The 23,331-nt window shown below is 31.5% G+C and overlaps 1 protein-coding gene across 1 annotated transcript in view; it reads left to right on the forward strand.

The window, feature by feature from the left end:
* LOC145334313 (uncharacterized) overlaps positions 1-23,331 on the forward strand; it is a 68,742-nt gene that overhangs the window by 41,254 nt on the left and 4,157 nt on the right. Inside the window, exons 22-33 of the mRNA XM_080179722.1 lie at positions 1,053-1,170; positions 4,190-4,266; positions 4,647-4,696; positions 5,626-5,700; positions 5,921-5,978; positions 7,049-7,130; positions 19,091-19,169; positions 19,404-19,464; positions 20,390-20,469; positions 21,917-21,982; positions 22,670-22,726; positions 22,915-23,016. Of these exons, the coding sequence (XP_080035848.1) occupies positions 1,053-1,170; positions 4,190-4,266; positions 4,647-4,696; positions 5,626-5,700; positions 5,921-5,978; positions 7,049-7,130; positions 19,091-19,169; positions 19,404-19,464; positions 20,390-20,469; positions 21,917-21,982; positions 22,670-22,726; positions 22,915-23,016 (905 nt within the window). The remainder of the gene's footprint in view (positions 1-1,052; positions 1,171-4,189; positions 4,267-4,646; positions 4,697-5,625; positions 5,701-5,920; positions 5,979-7,048; positions 7,131-19,090; positions 19,170-19,403; positions 19,465-20,389; positions 20,470-21,916; positions 21,983-22,669; positions 22,727-22,914; positions 23,017-23,331) is intronic.

Consider the following 23,331-nt stretch of genomic DNA (forward strand, 5'->3'; position numbering starts at 1 on the left):
TTTTTCTACTATTAACACAATCCGCGTTATTTGATTTTTAAAAATGTACGCATTTTTGCACACTCTTTAAATTAGTCATGATCCAAAAATCTTCCAAAAATAGGTACTTTGGAAAAACTGGTTTTTAAGGCAGAATTTGTTGAAAATCGCCAAAAAAAATTTTCTCATACAAAATGCCCCACATCAATGAAGAAATTAAGATATAGATTATTAATTTCTGTCAATGGCAAGTGGGTTAAATTAAGCAATACTTTTAACTTATTAAAAAAAACACCATGTATGTATGTCCAGTGGTTAGCGAGATCTTAAGCTACAGACAGACAGACTTTCATAACTTAGGTTGAACTCTGGGCCGTGATTTAACAAATTAATTTCATTTAAAATTGCTGAAAATTTGAATATTTTGTGGCGTAAAGATTGTTTTGTGAAGAAGGAATTTAAGATCGGCTTTTTTTTAGAAGACATAGTTTGTTGTAGGGAAATTTTCACTTAGAATTGTTTGTAAGAATCCTGGTCACTTGTCCCTCGGTTGAACCATTTAATAAATTTTCTCGTATTCATTTGAATCCGGTGGATAGGAACCGGTTCTCATGAATACGAAAAAACTATGTCTAGCATCGTATTATATCCAGTTTTCTACGAATATAGAAATGTACAATCATAAGATTAAATCTAGTTTTTTTAGCCGGTGCCTTCGGCACCACGGGGCTAAAAAAACTAGTTTTAATCTTATAATTGTACATTCTATATCCGCGGAAAGCCGTTTATAATACGACACGAGAAATAACTATTCTCGTATTCATTCGAATCCGGTGGATAGGAACCGGTTCTCATCCATACGAAAAAACTATGTCTAGCATCGTATTATATCCAGCTTTCTACGGATATAGAATGTACAATCATAAGATTAAAACCAGTTGTTTTAGCCCGTGCCTTGCGGCACCTCGGGTCTAAAAAAACTGGTTTTAAGCTAATAATTGTACATTCTATATCCGCGGAAAGCTGTTTATAATACGATGCGAGAAATAACTATTAACTTACTAATATTTCAGAGAGATTGGTGAGGCGCAGCTCCTCTGAAATGAGTTCTTGCTGTATGATGACCAGTTCTCAGCTTGTCAGCAATAGCAACAGAAAAATTTCAAATACCAGCTCAGTTTCAGATGCAAGGTATACATGGATAGATATATATAAATCGATAGATAGATGGATAGATACACTAATTGATAGATGGATAGAGGGATAAAATGATTTAAGGATGCATTGATAGATTGCTAGATGAATGGATGGATAATAGATGAACTAAAGGTATAGACATAGACATAAAGATAGATAGATAGAAAAAGATTGAAACATTGATAAATAAATGGATACATTGATCAAAATATGGATAGATGGATAAATAGATAGATAAATAAATATGATGGATAAGTGTATCGACAAAAAGATCGAAAGAAGAACAGATGGATAGATAGATAAATTGATATGTGAACACAGATAAATATAAAGATGTGACATAGATGTAAATATGAATAGATGCACATATATGTATGGATAGATAAGTAGATAGACAGGTAGAATCTCTCATACTTAGTTACATTATAGAAACAAAATAACAACACTAAGCTGTATATTACACACGATGTATAAAATAAAATAAACTATTTTTATTTTAAACTTAAAATGAGATACAGATGTAAAATGTAAAAGCAACCATAATCCATAATTTATATGAAAGCTATTAAAAGGTTTATTAAAATTGAAAGGCTTGGCCTACAAATTATCAAAGTATATTTATAAAGTAAATACATTTGATTTTAAGTTTTATATATAGTAAACACGAATATTACTTTTAAAAGATCATGATGTCAGTATTTCATATTCGCAATAGACACAATAGTAAAAAAGAGCTATATTTTTAGCAATAAATTTATTTATTAAAGCTATCCTGAAAACTGAACAACAGACAGACAGACTAATAAAAAACTATGCAGCTACTCACTAAAATTAACCGCATATATTTAAAGATTAGTTTGTTTACATTTTGCTAAGTTAAAAAATAACAAAGTGATATTGTTCTTAAAAGCACTGTAATAACATTTAAGTTTTTTTTTGACAAAAAGGGCTGCTTAAAAGCAAAATCTTAAATTGCAATAGAGTAAATTATATGATCGTTAAATGACAAAGACGTACGTCCAAAGAATGTCTATATTATAGAGTTTCTGTGCTACATTAACTTATTAATAAGTAGTTACATTGTTTATTCTTCAGTTATCTTTAGCTTATCAAAGTGTCTTAGTTAAAAACTATTATGAAATCTGAGATTGAAAATTAAACAATTACGTAAACGTTAAAATAGGCGAAGACATTTTAAAAGAAACTTTAATTTAATTAATTATGAAGGATCTCATTCATAGCTAAACCCTTCGTTTCACATATTTCGATCAAACTCAATGTTGGATCAGAGCAGGTTTTTAGCTTTGGAGGATTAGGTCTTTTGTATGATTAGGTCTTTTAAAGGATTAGTTCTTTTGAAGGTTTAGGTCTTCTGTAATTTAGGTCTTTTGTAGCGGAGAGGCAGTACTTTTTAAACCTTAAAAAATACGAGGACATTTTAAGGACGGAGGTAGAGGAGGGGGGAGTTATTGATTGTAATACCCCAAAAAAACTTCAAAAAATATTAGAATAACCCCCTCTTCATAAGTTTATCCATGACAAATGCATTACTGATACTTACAGAATGATCAATATACTTGGAACTGATATCTTTGGTGAAATGTAAAATTAACTAATCTAGACAATCTTATGGAAATTTATGACTTGCTTTGATGACATAACATTTTATTTTTTTTTATTTTTTAAAGCAAAATAAGTAAAGTTGCTATTTAGCTCATTTTACCATCGTATACCATCGTATTACAAACAATTTTCCATGAATAATAAAATCAAATCATAAGGTTAATACCAGTTTTGTTAGCCCGAGGCCTTTGGTCCTTCTAAGGTAACAAAACTAGCCCGAGTATTCTGCCTCTCGGAGCTAACAAAAATGTTTTTTTGTTATTAATTCTATTTTAATACTTGTTGAAAATTGTCTATAATACAATGCGATAAACAACTATTATAGAATTTGTACAATCGATAGTCCTGTAGTTTAATCATTTAAATTTTATTAAATCAATTTAATTTTGGATATTAATAAACTTGTTTAACACATATTTTAGCATATTTTACTATATTTCCTTCAATTAGATTAGGTGTAACTTTACACAAATAAAAGACAAGTTTTTTGAAAATCAATTATTTGAAATGTATGCTAAGATTTTTTTGTTGCTTAACGCCTAGTTGTATAGGTTTGCTTAATGCATTCATATAAAGCCAAAACTTACTGTCAAGTATAATTAAGACTGTCAGACAAAGAGTGTGCAACTAAAAGGCTGCTTTTCTTCAGTGATTGTAATTTAATGTGCCCTTGGTTACTTAAATTAAGCATACCCCGAGGTTAAATAAAGAAAATTTGTTTATTGTAATAATTATTCCGTTTTGTGATAATATATAATCTGTTTCCTAGGTTTAATTTTATTTTTAGTCGTAGTATATCAGTTATCTAAACAGGATTATTAATTTGCATCAAAAGTTACATTCTTAAATCTTTAAATGCTCCCAGACACCAAACGGCTGGCTGTAAAGACTTTGACAGCATTGCCTAACTATAATATGATATTCTAAAGGACACTTAAATGTGATAATAGCTAAATTTTATGCGCATTAATGTTAGCCTCGTGCTTCACGGGTTCAAATGTTGTTCTTTTTTATTCTATATTGTTTGTAGTTTGTGTTATTTTGGTAATAACGTTGTACAAAAGGCTGTGTCCCTAGCTATATCGGTCGGCCAGTTGTGTGGCCTGCCCTTTCTGACTTAATACTTTAATGCTGTTTTCCAGCATGGCTCCGAATCCGTTCCGCTGGATTAAAATTAGTTCTGAGCTACATTTTAAAAATATTGTGTAGTATCTGTTATATGTATATAATTTTGCATATGTATAAAACAAATACAAAATTGATTAAGGTTTTGTTTGCCACGGATTTTAGAACCTCGGGGTCAAAAAAACTGGAGCTAACATTATAAATTTATATTTAATACCCGCGGAAAACTGTTAAAAAGCGATAAAAAATCTATTGTTTATTTCAGTCGGAAAAGTTCAGTAGAGAGTGGATGTGAGAATATCAACATCAACAATAACAATAAGAACATCTCTAATAATCAAACAGGAAATTAAATCAATATATATGCAAGAAAATTAAAGTTATTGGTCGAAAACTTTAAACTCTGATGTTTTGTACAACCCAATAGAAAGTTAATTTTACCTTCTAACGTTTTTTTTTTATAAATTGAAGAATGGTTGTCTGTACCAAAGGATCTTGCTAACCGCTAAACTGATATGGATCTCCTTTATAACGTAGTTTCTTATGGTTCCTGATAAGATTTGTAAATATTATGAGTGAAGGTACTACCAGCCTCCCAGAGAAATTGCTGCTGGAGGCATCTAGTGGCGAAGCCGTTAGTGTACACTATAAAGTCGTATTGATCTGTAAGAAAAGAAAAGCTTTTTATCTAAAAACACCATATTGATTTGATATTGTTTTATCAGGATGTAACAATAATTTGACAAAAATGTCATTATCAGAAATTGTCAACAGGAAAGTAAAGAATTCAAGTCTAAATAAACTAAGATACACAAAATTACCCCATCTGTAGATTACAATTGGTGGTTGAAACGTTTGGACACTTCACTAAATGAACCAACCAATCAAAATTCAATACAAGTCAACAAGGTTTGTCCTTAAGAAACACCCAAAAGACAATTAATCATTTGAATGTACAAATTTATTCAGGAAGCCTTAAATTTAATGGTAAGTGTTGTGTTCCAAACACAAGGGTGAGTGTAAGCACCTCTACACCCCCTTGAAAGGTTCTTCATCCTCCTGATACACCCCCCTAATACAGTCAAGGAGGGTGTCAGGTCAGGGTAATAAAGTTACACCCCCATGAAACTTCGCGCGTAAATTTACCAATTCAGAGACCTTGCTTTTTACCAGTTTCTTTTTAGAACATATTTTATTAATTTACTGGAACTACAATCTTTAATTCGCATATTTGTATAAATTGATGCTATTATATAAAGTGTATTAAATAATTTTTCTATTGCATGAAACTTTGACTTGACATGCAATGTTTTCATTATTGGAGCTATTAACAAGTTTAGTTGTACATAATCCTTGCAAGACATTTGTTTTTGTGCTTGTGTTATATTGCATGGATTAAAGGAGCATTAAACTGTAAAAAACTGGTATCCAAAGTTTTAAATGCATTTTTACTAATTATCTGGCTTTAAAACTGTTTGGTTTGTTGTAAAATCTTCAAACAAGCAGTGTCAAAATAATTTTTATCTACAGAATGCGGTAATTTTGTTTATTATCATTGTAAATGTACATCAATTTATCGTCAATTGTTATTCGAGTTGTGGTTAAAATCAGTCCCATTTATATTTCTCTCTAACGTGTGACGCTCAAGTTAATGAACCAACCATCAAAATACCTGGATACTTGAACCAACTTGTACTGTGTAGTAACCTGACCAGCATGAGTGGGAAAGCCTCCATGTCCAGCCAGCAGTCACTAACATCTCAACTTTCAACACAGGTATACAAATAATAAACAAATTTTAGTATTTCTTTGAAATCGATTACTGTGTGCTCTAAACTGTTAAATATTTTGGGCTGATGATTTCATTTTATTCAATTTTTGAAATAGTCTCGGACTAGTTTTAGCCTATTTCACTGCACTCCTTGTAATAGGTGCTAAGGGTGCAAATATTAAGCTATGTAATGTATTATTTGTTTATGTTTGTTTCTCTCTCCAGGAGATAAAGCAGCGATTAGGAAACAGAGCAACGAAAACAGTGACGCCTGGCGGAGCAAGTAAGTACTAAATTATTATTCTATGCGGACATTAAAAGATAAAAATTCAAGGACGTCTAATAAACATTTATATGCCCTTCCCTATTTGTACCAGATCAATTGATAACACAACCTGGTATAATTGCGTCGTATAATTAATGCCATTTCCACTTCTAAAATGACGTCATTTTCAATAGGTAGGCTAAACTACGTAACATTTGGCCCTTTTTTCATGAGGCCCTTTTTACCAGCATTAACTTAACCTTATTATGTATCCTTATAATAAAGTAACAGGATCTGTGTCTGTCTGTCTGTGTGTACCGAAGGATCTCTATAACCACTGAACCGATATAGTTTTCCTTTACAATATTTTGGGATATAGCGTCATGGGCTACTAAAGGCCTCTAGGCGCATAGCCGCTAGTAATATATAAGTAAAAGCTGAAATAGGTTCATATCAATAGGCCTCCAAACAGCTGTTATTGTCACATATCTTACACAGGAGTACCATAGCAATCATTATTAACATCTTTAGTTATGACGCAGTTTTTCTAATACTAAATATTTTTTGACAGAAGCTAATTGTTGTCAAGGATGAAGGGGATATAGGGCTGTTTATTTTACTAGTTCCCAAAGTTTATAAAAACTTTTTATATTTGTTGGGTTCCAGGACAAACGCAAGAGTCCCAAACACAGGAGTGGACAAACGCAGGAGTGGACAAACGCAGGAGTGTTCAAATATTAATTTAATTAGGTATTTCTATACAGATTAGGTTAGGTTAAGATGTACAAATAAGCCACCCGCAGGGATTAGGCATTAAAAAAACCTAAAAGAAGGTCTAAAATAGGTTGGTTAGGTTAAGTGTCCACTCCTGCGTTTTGGATTCCTGCGTTTGTGATAGGACCATTTGTTGGACTAAAAACTTTGGGGACTTCTAATAAATTTTGATTAGTAAGTTCATTAAGTTGAGTGTCCAAACGTTTCAACCATTAATCTACATAAGGGTAATTTTGTGTATCATCATTTGGGTTGTGCATCAATATATCGACCAATGTCTTATCTCTTAAGATCTCTGAATTGTTGTATTTTAGGATCTTGTTATGTATGCAAGCGAGATATTGGAGAGGATGGTGTTTTTGCACTTGGTAACCTTTTCCACAAACAATGTCTCAGGTAAAATATTTTTCGCCGTATAAAAACTGGTTTTTAAAAAGGATGAAGAAATGAAATCTAGTGTTTTTTTTATAAATTGTAAACAGTAACAGAAATCTCTAGTCTAAATGTCTTGTGTAGCTTAAGATCTCGCTTACTGCTAAATCGATATGGTTCTGCTTAACAATAAAACTTCTCATAGGGCAGGAAAGGGGGTCATGGGGGGGTAAGCAGAGTGTCAACGATTAGTTGCTCAATATGGACCAATTACATTCTGACAAAGACCAAATTGCTGCAAAATTGTGTCAACAATGATTCACGTGACGTCATAAAAATGAGTGAGATGAGAGGAGAAGTGGGAAAGTAACATGGATCATTTTTCATACAATTTTTCAGCAATTTTGTCTTTGTCACGTTTCTCCTTTGAGAAGGAGACACCTGAGGTGGATTCTGAAAAAAAATTTGCCCAACTAATCGCAAAATCACATAAAAAATCTACAAAAATTGAATAAAATCTTATGTTAATAACCCTTCTATGATTTTGTTTAATTTTGTAGATTTTTTATGTGATTTTGGAGGATTTTTCACGAAAACAATTTTGCCCCACTAAGCGATTAGTGGGGCAAATTTTTTTAAAGAATCCACTTCAGATTGGATCATATTAGCGGCAAATTATGAATAGCGCCATGTCTTTATATATCAGCCATTACCACTTTTATTTACCGTAGACATAAATGAATGGTTACAGTTTTCTTTTCTTCAAAAAGAGCTTAAATTACTTCTATTAGTTTCCAATTTAATAAAAAAAAATTTAAATTTTGAATTATACAACCAATAAAATTACATTCTAAATTAATATTTCAAAAATTAATTTTCATATTTTGAGAGTGAACTCAAAAATAATATTTAAACAAAGATACAATTTCAATTAGGTAGAAATATGATTTTATAACAATCAAATTTGGTTTTTGATAGCGAAGCTATTCTATAATTATAAATATCCGTCTAAAGTTTTGGAAAATATAAATTCTACTTTTCAAGATAGACGACTGAACGCCTTTGTAAAGATCATTCTGATTAATAAGCATTCAGTTCATAACAACTTTTTGCTATAGTAGACTTATTTAGGGGAAATGTGATTACATCTACTGTTATTTGAGATAGAGAATTTAAACAAAAATGCACTCACAGTAAATAAGCATCTACGTTGCTTTACGTATTAGTCGGTATATCTCTCTATTTTTATCAGCTTTAAAAAATTTTCTCGAAACTTTTCTTGATTGAGCATCTGTTCTCCTTTTTTGTATGCTTTGCTTCTTAGGGATGTTGCCATCCTAGTGAAATCTGTAGAATCATTAAATATTTATAAGTACCTTTATTCAATGAAATTACTTATATAAGTTTCATTATAAAATTGATATTTTAACTTAAAAAAAAACATATTTGACTTTATTAACGAAATTTGGTCCTTCAAAGAACTCATTAGAATCTGATCCCAGTAATTTTGATTGAACAAGCTTTGTAGATTCTGGGTAGAGGATAACTAATACTATGTTATTATTTTGGGGGAAGAGAGGTATGTAGATTGACGTATGCTCCATTTGGCTTACTTTAATCTTTAAGTGCTATCATATAAGGTTGGACATAATGTCTGATCAAATATCAGAGAAAATTGCTTTCAAATCAGTAGCAATGCAATGATTATTGTAATAAAATGATTATTCTGATCTGATGGAGTTCTCTATTTTAGTGAAGTTTCATAACGATCTTGGGAGGGTCACTTATTTGTATTATTGAATTTGATGTTCTGGAATGGTTTTAAGCTATTTTACTACCCTCTATTGCTCTTGATGCTAGGGGCGCATCCGCTGGTAGTTGAAATAATTTTTATAGAGTAAAGAAATGCCAAATTGTACTTAATCTGAACTGAATACAATATTGCGTGCTTATTAGCCTTTTAAGGACCTAATTAGATAAAAATAAAACATAGACATGAGTTCTGGAAATTATGCGTATTATTATTTTTAAGTTAATTTTTAGTTATTAATTATTATTAAGTAAAATATACGGGTGGTTTCCTTCAAAGTGCCTTGTCAAATTTTTATTTTTTGTTTGTCATTTTTTAATTTAAGCCAGTTTAGGTTGGGTTATATTGAGTAAAAAGGAGCCCCCCCCCCCCCCCAAGGAAAAGACCCCGAAATGATGGGGCACTGTGCATGAATTAAACACACTAAAAATACGCTCAATAGGCATCTTGAGAGAAAGCACTTACATATTTTATCAAGGCTTCGCAGCTGCCGCCATTTGATTATGCATGCCTTTTCTACAGCGGTTGTTGAGCCCTGTTCCTTGTTCATGATTAAAAATACAAAGATGGATTAAACAAGGTTTTTATGGTTTATATTTGCAGAGATACAAAAACTATGACAGTGCTACAAATATGTTAAATAAAAAAAAGGATATTTTCTTCCAAATTAAAGAAGTTGGGTTTATAAGAAATCATGTTTTTTTTCATAGAGCGAATATTGCTTATTTCTCCCCGATTATAAAAGAAATTGCAGTCTATTGCCAACTATTTTTAGAAGAGTTTTTATTAAATTTTGTGAATTTTTAAAATTATTCTGCTTTTCAAGGAAAACTTAAAGTTAAGCTTGATACAATAAGTATAATTTGTAATTATTTGAAAAGTAGAAACTGAATAATGGATGTACTTTTTAAGGAACCTATATAATGATTTTCATTAAGAAAATTGCCACTTCATTGTGAATATGGATTATTTTTACTGTGAATTCTATAAATACAAATGCTTTTATTGGCAGCAATTAAAAAGATAGTTCAAAGCTAGCTTTTTTGTAAGACCTCTATTTATATTTGGGCACTTTCATGCAAATTTGACAAGAGTTAATAGCATGGACAGATTTTCTAATAAATAAATATTCGTATAGTTTCGATAGGGGAGAGGGGGAGAGAATATTGGACTGTAAATTATGATGGCTACCAAAGTTTTATAAACTCGCTCACTCATTCGCTGGCTCAAAACTTTGAGAACTTATATTGAATCTTGGTTGGTTCAAGCTAGAAGTGTCCTAACTTTTTTCAACCAATAATGTTAATCTAAAGAATGGGTAATTTGTTTATCCCTTCGTTGAGGATGTGTTGTGTATCAAATCATTATCCATTATCGTATACCTTAAATTTAAAAAAATCTTTTAATTTAATTACTTATATCTGTGGCAGCATTAAAATTTCTCAACTTCAAGATTTCACCATTTTTAAAACAGAATACCAGACTCTATTCCTGGAGTTCGCAAAAATATTTGAATAGGGATTGATAAGCTTATCTGTGTATTTTATATTTCTTTTATTCACAACTTTTCTTTATCTCCTGAAAAAGGGTTAACTGGAAAAATACCCCGATTAGGAAAAGTTGAAAATCAAGGCTAGCTTGCTAGCTAAGACGTGTTAAATGTTTTGATACTGCTGCTGTGTCAGGTCCTATATACAAGATAATAGGATGGGACTGTTTAAATGATTAGGCATTCATCAGTACAATAGTGACCATTTTCGGGGAGAGTTATAGATGTAGGAAAAATAAAATAACTAGAAAAAAACACCCCCAGCTTTTAGGAGAATTTAGAGGATAATAATTATGTTGATCTTCATGAAAATTTTCATAAGGTTTTGTGAATTTTTTGGTTTATAACATTGTGTTTTTGTTTGATATAAATAAAAATAATCTATTCTTTTAAGTATCATATTGATCGAGGAGTTAATATTAATTTTATAAATATAAATTTTGCATTTAAATTCATTATTTTAAATTTCTAAAGATACACATTTTTAAGAGATACTAAACTACGTAAATTAAAAATTTACCATTTGTAAAAATGTAAAATAATACTTCAATGAAGTGTTTAAAAGATGATATTTATATTTTAGGAGGGATTTTTATGGCGAAAGAGAAGGCTTTATTAAATATTATTATGGGATTGTTGGATGAATATTCTTCTTTTCAGCAAAATAAAATTTTAGCCATATAAAATAAAGTATGTTTTAAATAAATCTTATTTTACAATTGAGAGATCGTCTTTAATAAGAATAGCATACAACCATCCATGATAACTCAATTGTTCAACTCTTTTGGAGATGATTTATTGTAAAGTTTAGACAAAGCTAGTTTTAAACATTTAATCAATTTTCAATAAAGGTACCTCACATTTTTGAGCTATTCAATAAGAAAATATGTTAATGGAACTTTGATCAAATGTTTAATTTACAATAGAATGTCCCCTCCATCCTTTGGATTACTTCTTTGCTGTCTTCTTTTTAGTTTTATACATTTTTGCTATTTCTATTTTTTTGGTTTATATGCACGTCTTGCGGCGCGCCTAGATAATTTTTTAGCACCTACACACACCAATATTTACAAACATACCTACAACATAATTATATTTCACCAGCGCAGCTGCTCTATATGTATCGTTGGTTGGTTAGTTTGTCTCTTTGAAGTCCTATTGCATAATTTGACATGCTTTGTTTTTATTAACTGTTTCTTCGCTTCTATCCTCATTGGGAGAGGCCAGGGCTGGTGAGGTCATAAAAATAGCTTTAAACCACCACAAGATATTACCAAAGCTTTTCTAAAAACTACAACATTTTCAAACAAATAATTTTTGAGATCTTTAGCACCAGACAAATAAAACCATTACTACTTTATATTATGGGATAAAAACAGTAAAAGGTAAAGTTGTTTAAACAATACTAAAGTAACATGATTTCTGCTTGTCTGTCTATCCGTGCAAAAAGGTCTCACTAATCACTGCACTGGACCGATATAGCTCTTCTTTACAGTGAAGACTCTGTAAGTGATTATTCTATTCAAAAGGTGGAACTAATTTCTGTAAAATCTTCGCTGCTATTAAAAAGTAATCGTTCTTGTTTTATGAGTTCAAAGACGTCTCTTTGCAAAATATGGTTTAATATTTTTAATATTTATGTGTATTGTGTACCTTCTAATTATATTTTTGTTGAAAAATCCAGTAAAGCTTTAGTGGAATTTTCGTAACCAACCCTCTCTCCCGAAGTTTGCAAACTAAAGGTAGTGCTTAGCAGACTTTAGTCATAATGTCAATAGAATATCCCAACTTTTCTATTCACTGCTATCAGGGATCTAAAGGGATAAGACAATAACGGATGAATTGGTGTACATTCCCAATGATAATACAGAAAAATACCCTCTCTGTAGATTACAATTAGAGTTTGTAACGTTTGAACACTAAACTTACTGAATCAACCAATTAAAATTTATGCAGTGTCCACAAAGTTGTTAGGCCAGCGAATATGAAAACGATTTATTAAACCTTTGGGACTACTGTAATAAACAGCCCAATGTCCACCCTCTTCCTGAATGTCATAAAGTTGACTTAAGGTAAATGGGGTGGATAGTGATTGGATATATGAAAGATTCTACCTTTATTTTTAAAGCGTAGGGGTTTTCTTATTCTTAAAATATGTTATTTAATAATTAAAATTAAAACAAAGGGTACAAAAAGTATAATAAGTGGGGGTGTGAAAAGCCTAAAGTCTACTTCTGTATGTTTTTTTTTAGACAGACCTACTGAATTCGACTTATTCTTTCATTAAATCTGTTTGTGTTTTTTTATATCTGAAAGACCTAAGTGAACATTGGATTGGTTTAATTTGGTTTTCTTGAATCTTTTTGAAGATTTTGTTTCTTATTGGTCCTGAAACAGTTTTGAGCTAGTTATGGGAAAGTAGCTATAGAGAAAAAATTCGGTATGTAGACCCTAACCGTTCCCTATTCCTCATTTTGATGGTGTCCTAAATCTCTCCCGGGAGGCAGCCACTAGATTATCACATAGCTGAAAATAAAATAAATTTGAATCCTAAATTTATGTAGTCTGTTCTTTAGAAAATCAAAGGACTATAATTTATTAAGTCTGACTGAACATTTTTCCTCGATTTTTACAAGCTTTAAATCTTTTTTTACATACTGATAAAAAAGCTCTAAAAAGAATTTTATTGTCAAGAAAATGAAATTAAAATTTTAAATAGTTTTCTTATCAGAATTTTATTATCAAATTATAGCCCTTGTTTAAAACAAGGATGGCAAAATTCCAAAAAAACAGAGATTTTAAAAGGACTCTCCACAGAAAAATCAACTTTGGATTTTTGAAAATCTAACCTGAAATTATTATTCTCTGTTCAATTTTAGGCATTTTTTGTTTTTGTGGCATCGCGATCGAAGCCCTTTGAAATTTTTTCCCTTCTTTAAGTGAATCCTCCCGCCATTTAATTTGTGCTGCTTTAGTGATTTTTAGCTTCTATTTTTGCCGCCGTTGCCGCATTCATCGCCCTTCTCCGCCGCTACTCCGCTATTCATCACTTTTTAATACATGCTCCCCTCTCCCTTGTTCAGAAATTAAATGGAGGCTGGGGGTGTTGTGTATAGCCACGTACGCAATGTATAGCGGAGTAGCGGCGGAGAAGGGCGATGAATGCGGCAACTGCGGCAAAAGATGGTTATATTTGGCGGAGGCGAACACAAAATGGAGGCGGCAGGATTGTCCAGTCAAGGAAGAGGATAAATCGTAGAGCGGCCGGTTGCAATGGAGCAAATGTTCTTTAGCGGCAAACATATATTGAGTGGAGGAAAGTGTAGTATATATTGTTATAGCGGCAGTACAAATAGGCGGCGGACAAAATTTTCAAAGGGCTTCGATCGCGATGCCACAAAAACAAAAAATGCCTAAAATTGAACAGAGAATAATAGTTTCAGGTTAGATTTTCAAAAATCCAAAGTTGATTTTTCTGTGGAGAGTCCTTTTAATTGATAAGACAATCGATAATAAAATGATATACAAAGCAATGATGATAAACAAAATTAAACCTTTGAAAAAAAAGATTTAGACACTGCTAGTTAAAACCAAACAAAAAAAGGTTTAGTTAAAGTACCCAAAATTGTAAAGCCAACGAATGTTTTCATAAAACAATGGGTACCATAGAATGTTTAGCACGGGCTAAAAAAACTGGTTTTAATCTTATGATTGTACATTTTTATATTCGTAGAAAGCTGGATAGAATACGATGCTAGACATAGTTTTTTCGTATGGATGAGAACCGGTTCCTATTCACCGGATTCGAATGAATACGAGAAAAAACTTTTTTCATTTAGTCCCCAGTTGTAGAGAATCTTCGACTTTTAGTGAATTTATTTGCATTTTATTTCTGTTCAATTTTTATGTTTTTAATAAAATGCATTTGATAAATGGAAGGGGAAAAGAAAAAAATATTAAAGCAAACTCCTACGAAAACCCAAAGACTTTTTTGTTCGAAACTTTTGGTGAAATTTACTTTCTATTTTTAAATAACATATTTTGCTTAAGTTTTTGCGCGATTTTTATCACTTTTACGTCCGCTAGTTGTTTGGTCGCTTTAAGTTTGTATCTTATACAGGGTGAGTCAGAAAAAACTGAGTTTTCCGATTTTCTGATACAACCAGTAGGAATATGGAGAAAACAATTATAGGTTCTTGTTCTCTATAAAATTATACATTAAACTTAGAAAAGGTGTTTTTGAATATCTCTGAAAACAACGGCGCTTTTTAGAGCATAAAGATTTCAAAAAGTGTGTGTGATGACTTTTTTGTCCATTATTTTGTACTTTTTAGGTAGATTTATTTATAATAAAAAATGTCTACCATTCTAAAAAGATAAACAAACATATTTTTTGATTATTAAAATTTTTATTCAAAAGATTGTAAATATTTAACATAACAAAAATACAATTTAATTAAATCAAATTATCACATTATAAATCAAACATTTTGTTGTAATCTATTGTTCAGATTTAATACCCCATGACTGGAAAACCAGCTCATGACCGGAAATATTTTATTTTGTTACCTAAATTCCTCCCCCCTCCCCCTGACTTTCCTCTATATTTGGTGCAAACTGGATTTAATCTCCATTATCTCCGCCCCCTTTTGACAAATTATACTTGTGTGTTAAATTCCATCATAATAACTTCATTTAAATAGGGTAGGGTTTCTAAAAGGCATTTTTATTTTAAAAATTCAAACCTTGATAACTTTTTTATCTTAAGAGATTTTTTTGTCAAATAAAAAGGTTTTTTTTCATTTTACTATAAGCTACGTTATTATAAAAGATTCTTTTAAACCACATGCATCACAATCAAGAAATATGAAAAAATGACAAATTGCAGTATTCTAAAAATGCTTTTGTGAGGAGCCAAAAAGCATTTCACCTTTATAACTCATTAAAGTACTTTTCTTAGACCTTTTTCTAAATAAATATTGAAATTTTAAGTTTTTTTTAATACAAAATAGATGAGTTATTTTAATTTTTCTTGATCAACATTTTTCACACAAGGCATTTTTTGACACCATACACCTATAATAGAGGCCGCATTTTTTGAGACAATGAAAAACACCTTTTACAAGTTTGATGTGCTTTTGTACAGAGAACAAGGACATATAATTATTTTTTCTGTATTTCTTATGGTTGTTTCTGAAAATCGAAAAACTCAGTTTTTTCTGACTCACCCTGTATGTTGTTACGTCACATATAAGAGACGTTAAAATGTTAAATTTCTGCTTCTAAGCAGTAGTGATAATAGATGAATGTTTTAGCTTAAAATAGGTTAAAGATTTCTAAATGCTAGAATGAGGGCCTATACTAGTTTTATGCCATTTTATCAACAAACAAAAAGTCACACATATTCAAGTATTTTATTATGTATTTATGCTAATTACTGCAAAAAAAAAGAAGAGAATATTAAAATAGTGCGATGACATTCTTGGGATCTTAACTAATAGAAACATAGGACAGGTTATCATCAAACTATTTTATTAAATAAGATTTAAAGCAAGAATTCTTTTTTATATAATTTTTAAGAATTAAAAGGTTAATCAATTTACTGTTGCTCGGCAGCCGCAAGACAACCACCTGCAAACCGCTTCGAATTTGAGGTTTTGGAACTTAAAATTCAAAAATCTGGTCCTCTTAAGGCAATCCGTTTACTTAGTAATATATTTTCAACCCAAACGGTTTTAAAATGACGGCCTATTGTCGGCTGCCGAGCCCTGCAACTTACCACTCCTTTCAACCATGATCTGTTAGATTCAACTAGGATAGAAAATGTTCAAAGTTACTAAACAAAGATTTGAATTCATGATATATTGTCAGGCGTATATAGTCAGGGATCTAAAGTGTTATGACAATGACCGATAAATTTATGATTGTATATTTCCAATGATGATACACAAAATTATCCCTTCTGTAGATTACAATTAGTAGTTGAAACGTTTGGACACTCAACTTAATAAACTATCCAAACAAAATCCATTAAAATTTCCCAAACATGTTAAGCCAACGAATAAGAAAACGTTATTAAAAAACTTTTGGGATCAGTGTAATAAACAGCCAAACTTCCTCTCTCTCTCTTTGGCAAAAAGTAAGAAAAGGGCATTTGAAATGTGGATTGTGTTATTTTGGAAATCATATCGATTTACTTCCTCAACATTTATACAAAGCTTTCTGATAAAGCCAAGAGGGAGTTTGCCGTTCCAGATTTCTTAAGATACAAACAACTCGATAAGGACAGAAGACAGATGAATTAAATCATTGAAAACACACTAACCAGATGAATTATAGAGTTGGTACACCCCAAAAAAACATTGTGAGGGGCGTGGGGGCCGTACGCCCCCTCAAATCTAAAAACCAACGCGCACACATTTGACAATCTGTAAAAATTTTGTAATCGAGATGCACATTTACAAAATATTTAAAAATTGTAAGCTTTTCTTATTTTGAACTTTAAAAAATATTAGGTAACTGGATAAGCTTTGTTGTCTCTTTGTGGGTGGCGCACACCCCTCAAAAAATCTTAGATCTTACCCTAGAAACTAAGTAGCCAGAATGGATATAGAAAACGTATTATTGACAGGGTAAAATTTTTCATTAATTAAGGTTGGTAATATAGACCTCATTATTGGTCATTCAGTAGGAGGGTAAAGGGATTGGTTAAAGGGGTTGATTGGGGATATCGTTATTTTTTTTTCAGCTGTGAGCATCACTTTTTAGAGTACATGAAATCTAGTGCAATATCCAAGTAATATTATTCGAATGTAGCCAGAAAAAATTACAACAGCCTGTTAATCATACTACCTTTTTTTTTCGTGTGATGTTTAAACTTTTGTAGCGCTATTGATCGATAACAGCTTTCCGATCGAGACTAATTGAGTTTAACTACTTTTATGTAATGAAATGCTTACACAAGGCCTCCAGATGCAGAGAATGGGCTGTTTATTACGCTAGTCCCTAAAGTCCTATAATAACGTTTCTTATTCGTTTGATTGACAACTTTTAAAAAAAAATTTATTAGCTGTTTCATTATTTTGAGTGTTCAAACGTTTCAACCACTAATTTTAATCTACAGAAGGGGTATGTACATTAATTTATCGGCCATTGTCATATCTCTTTTGATCCCTGCTCCAGATGTGACTCGGATAAAGAGCTGAAAGTGCAATTCTGAATAGTGTATTGAGTTTTATATATTTTGAAACAAACATCACCTTTTTCTTATTTATGGTAATTAGCTTGGAGAGAGAGAGCTAAAAACATCCATCAGGGATATTAAGGGATAGGATAATTATCTATGAATCAATGCACACACATCCCCCATGATGATAAACATAAGATTATTTTTTTTGTCGAAAAACGTACACTTGTATTTTGACTCAACCTATCACGATTTATTAAAAGTACCTAATGTTTTGAAGCCAATGAATAAAAGAGCATTTTAAAAAACTATTGGGTACCATTATAATTTACAGTCCTATATGTCCTTTCTCTCCCTGTACAACATTACATTTTTAGTATGCTTTCACTTCCGCACATGTATCAAATTATCAAATAACCTGTAGCTTCAATAATATTTGATTACAGAAGCACAAGCTTGTAGTGTAACACGTAGCGTAACCGCTCGTTTTCGTGAAGGTTCGAATCCTGGCCCGATGCCGTATCATAATTAAAGAAGTTAAAAGTGGTTCCCACTGTAGCTATGTCAGGTGCGTGGCATTAATAATAAGAGTAAGAGGAATGAATTTGCCCAAACAGGCCCAAATAAACTTTTAGGACGTTTCAACCTCTTATTTTAATCTAAAGAAGGGGTAATTTTGTGTATGATCATTGGATATGTACATCAATTTATCAACCATTGTCTTATCCTTTTAGATCACTGATTATTCATAGAAAAGTTCTAATCTTAATTATGAACAAGGTTAAAAGATATTATTTTAATTTATGATATAGGAGAATTTCAAAAAAAGAAAAAAAGGATAAAATTTTAAAAAATAAATCTTAAAACATTATTTTTCTTACTAAACTTACCTCTCCACGAATTTTCCTATTCATTTAACATATTTAAATGAAGCATATTGACAGTTGCCAAATTTTATAATTGATCTAGGATGTTCTTTTAAATTAATTTCTCTCATATTAGAGATTTATTGAAGCTACAATACTCTATTTATCTGTCATTTTGTCTGATTTTTTTTCAGAGATTTACTTCACTTCTGTTAAAGATAGATGGCTTTTTTAAAAAGAAAACACTAAATATTCTTTATCCTTTAGCTTAACTATATCACTGTGTTATATTTAGCATTTATTATAAAAAGTAGTAAGATTTTTTTGTTTACCGGTATGATCTCTCAATCACTGATGAAATTGAGTTATCTATTTCATGAAGTGGTTTTAGGCTATTCATTACTAAATTTATGTTTGGTATGGCTTTATGCTATTCTAATACCCTTCCCTTCCAATCTTAATCAGCATTCAATTTCTTTAAACCATTAACTTAGGCAAAAAACTACTTTTAAAATCACGAAACTTACAGTAAACAAATATCCTATTACTTAATATCAAATCATTTTTTTCTAGATGTGGTTGCTGTGGCTCCAAAATAGAATCAAAATTCTTCACAAGAAATGGGAAACCCTGCTGCCCTAAATGTGCTAAGGTAAACTTGTATAACCCATAACAATACCTGGTTCCAGTGGTGGGGACCTTTTTCGTCTGCTAGCAAAATACTTTCTGCTCTTGTCTTGCGATTTGGCTAAGAATGCACACCAATTTATCGACCATTGTCTTATCCCTTTAGATCACCGCATGGTGGTACTATAAAATTATACTAAAAACTATCTTTTTTTTTCATTAAATTTTGATTTAATTTGATCATTTATTTTAATTTCAGTTGGCCAAGGCGAAGTGTCGTGTTTGTGAGCTTGATATTCATGGAGATCACGTTGAATCAGGTAATTGTGTGTGTGTGCTAAGTCATGTGACTACACAGTGGTGTGTGTGTGTGTGAGCTTGATATACATGGAGATCATGTTGAATCAGGTAATTGTGTGTGTGTTAAGTCATGTGAATACACAGTGTGTGTATGTGAGCTTGATACTTATGGAGATCATGTTAAATCAGGTAATTGTGTGTGTGCTAAGTCATGTGACTACACAGTGTTGTGTGTGTGTGTGTGTGTGTGTGTGTGAGCTTAATATCCTTGGAAATCATGTTGAATCCTGTAATTGTGTGTGTGCTAAGTCATGTGACTACACAGTAGTGTGTGTGATATGTGAGCTTGATATCCTTGGAGATCATGTTAAATCAGGTAATTGTGTGTGTGCTAAGTCATGTGACTACACATTGTTGTGTGTGTAATTGCTAAGTTATGTGACTACACAGTAGTGTGTGTAATTGCTAAGTCATGTGATTACACAGTTTTGTGTGTGTGTGCTAAGTCATGTGACTACACAGTAGTGTGTGTGTGTGCTAAGTCATGTGAATACACAGTAGTGTGTGTGTGTGCTAAGTCATGTGACTACACAGTGGTGTGTGTGTGTGTGTGTGTGTGTGGAGCATGCTATTTATGGAGATCATGTTAAATCAGGTAATTGTGTGTGTGCTAAGTCATGTGATTGCTGGTTTTTTTTGTGAAGATATCTGAAGAGCATTCAGTATACAACTTACTCTGTCGGTCCGTCAATCATTCAACAAAGGCATGTGATTTTTTAATTCTTTGTAATCATTATTCTATCTTCTAAGTAATGTCGTTCTTTCTTTTTTCTTTTGCGTATCTGTTACATAACCACTGAACATTTGTTTATTTCTATAGCTAACTTTGTCTTTTTTATGTTGCTTCGCCTTTAAACCATACTTAACCTAACCTAACATATTTAGGTGATTCTATGTACCACCCTCACTGTATGAAATGCTATAAATGTGGAACATTAGCTACAGAAAACTTCTTTACTCACCAGGTACTTTTAGTCCTCATTTTATTCCTAAGTAAGGTGTGCCACCCCGCGGTTAAAGTTTTAATAACCAAAAAATGGACAAAAATATCGCAGGGAGAAATGGACAATTGGCTGTAAATTACACTAGTACCAAAAATATTATAAACTTATGTGTTGTTATTAATAATGCAGAGATGGGGTTTTGAAAGATGAATGCCGCGTTTTTTCGACATTTTTTAGACATTGATTGATTGAAGGAAGACGATAGAATTTCAACATAGTTTACAACTTAAGAATGTTTAAATGAACACAGTAATAGTGTCTGACTGATTATGACGTAACAAAAATAAATTTGCCAATGAGAGGCCGTTATTAACCAATGGTAAAATTTATAGCGGCCTCTCATTGGCTAATTTTTTTTGTTACGTCATAATCAGTCAGACACTATTACTGTGTTCTTTTTAAATTATTATTTTAGACATTTGTATAATGTCTAATACGGCTCTAAAAAGATGCATTAAGTAATATGTAGCAAAAATGGATCGAAGATAATTTGTTTTTCTTCTTTGAAGGCCGTACCAACAAAAGCAAAATAATTAAATAAATAGTTGTATACCCTGTTTAATCAATCAATCAATCAAGAAACGCGGCATTCATCTTTCAAAAACCCATTATAGATGTACTGTAAATGAATGTATGGTTCATTGTCTTATGATCCCTGAGAGTTTTTTTTTTAAAACAGTTAACTGATAATCTTTATTTCTATTTCTCACCAGGGTCAACCCGTGTGCGAGGAGCATAGCCAGTAACTTATTCTATCTTATACAGTGTGTTTTTTTTATGAAAACTTTTTTGAAAGCAATTTTACCCCACTTATAGTTATCAGAATTTAATGATTAATGGCTTATTTTCTTCGTTTTTTAAGGGAAATTATGAAACAACAACAAAAAATTACAGTTTTTGTTGAAAGAGTACAGTAAAGTTGAAAATTAAAAACTTAGGTGTCAACATATAAAAATGGTTTTAGCGCATTTTTCTTAAAAAAATGGATTTTCTGTAGTCGACTTTGGGGGGCCAGTACTTCCTCCCTGGTTGAGATATGACCTTCAAACTTTAGTATGTTCTAGTACATGTCCCTAATAGTATCTGTATACATTTTTAGCTCTATATCTCAACTTTGAAGTGTTTAGCAGCCATTCTTGCAAAAGGTTGATTATTTGAGCATAAGAAAAATGCGCTAAAACCATTTTTAGATGTTGACACCTAAGTTTTTAATTTTCAACTTTACTGTACTTTTTCAACAAAAAATGTAATTTTTTTTGCTGTTTCATAATTTCCCTTAAAAAACGAAGAAAATAAGCCATTAATCATTAAATTCTGATAACTATAAGTGGGGTAAAATTGCTTTCAAAAAAGTTCTCATAAAAAAACACACTGTATATTTATCTATCTATCATTTATTTCTCCCCAGGGACAACCCGTGTGCGAGGAGCATAGCCAGGAACTTATTCCCAATTGTGTCAGATGTGACAACAAGGTAAATTACAAATTAAGACCCGCGACTGTAGCGTGACACGTTGCGCATCCGCTCTTTTACTCGAAATAAAACACGCACAACTTATTACCAAGCACAGTAAAAACCAGAAATGTAATTTCTGATAATTTTTTAACATTGCACAAGTTACATTATAACATATTTTGCTTTTAAAACAATAAATTTATAAGTGTAGATGTATAATCCTGGTCTAAATGGTGGAGACTCTTTTCGTCTGACAGTAAATTGCTTTCTGTTATTTTGTAATTTGCCGACAATATAAGCTGATTTCAAAGACCCAGTTGAAAATTAGGACAGGTTCCCCGTCATGTGTGCAGAGTTACATATAGCTAATGTTCCCTTTATTCTTCTACTCTAACTTTAGAACGGAGGACTGCCATTTACACATCCAGCAAATTTACAGTGGATGTGTTTTCGCCAGTGCATTGGATGTATTTTTGACAAACTGAATTTTTACTGTATAAATGACAGTAAAATCGATTCTCATGCCATAAATACATCCAACACTGACATTTACACATCCATACTTTTTCAATTATATGTCATAAATTCATCCAACACTGGCATTTATACATCCATAGAAATCTAATACAAAATAACAAAAAACACATCAAGGTTAGCAGAAAATATTCCTTAATTTTTTTCTTCATGTAAATGTCTGATTTTTAGATTGTTGGTGCTGGTTTTAGCAGAGGAGATGAAATAATATGTAACGAGTGCATGGAGGTAAAACAGTTTTACAGCAAAATCTATCTATCTGTCTATCTGTCTAGCTGGAGCTTTTTTTACATTTATGATATATAAGTCCTTTTTTGGGGGGAAGAATTGCTTATCAATTTAATTACATAAAGAATCTTTCAATGATTAGGGTTTTGCAATTTTCATTATATAACAAAATAAATCTATGTATCTAGGCTGAAGGTCAAGATGTGTGTAGTAAATGTAACAAGGAGATAAAAGGAGAAACCTTGGCCCTGGGACCTCTCAAGCTTCACAAAGCTTGTCTCTTCTGTGTGGTGAGTTTCTTTCATTTTCTTCAATCGGAATTTTCCTTTAGACCTCAAGGGATTCTAAATCTATGATTTGAGATCACGCTAGATGTGTTCTATTCATCTTCGTTACCTTTACTAAACTGTCTATCTATCTATCTATATATCTATCTATCTATTTATTATAGATATGTAAAGAGAACATGCATTGGAAGCAAGTATCCCTAGATAAACATATATCTAACTATCTATCTATTATAGTTATGTAAAGAGAACATGCATGGCAAGCAAGTATCCCTATATCTATCTATCTATCTATCTATTATAGTTATGTAAAGAGAA

Source organism: Acartia tonsa, chromosome 12 (genome assembly GCF_053477335.1).
Source record: "Acartia tonsa isolate MP-2025a chromosome 12, ASM5347733v1, whole genome shotgun sequence".
In the NCBI taxonomy this organism is placed as follows: Eukaryota; Metazoa; Arthropoda; class Copepoda; order Calanoida; family Acartiidae; genus Acartia; species Acartia tonsa.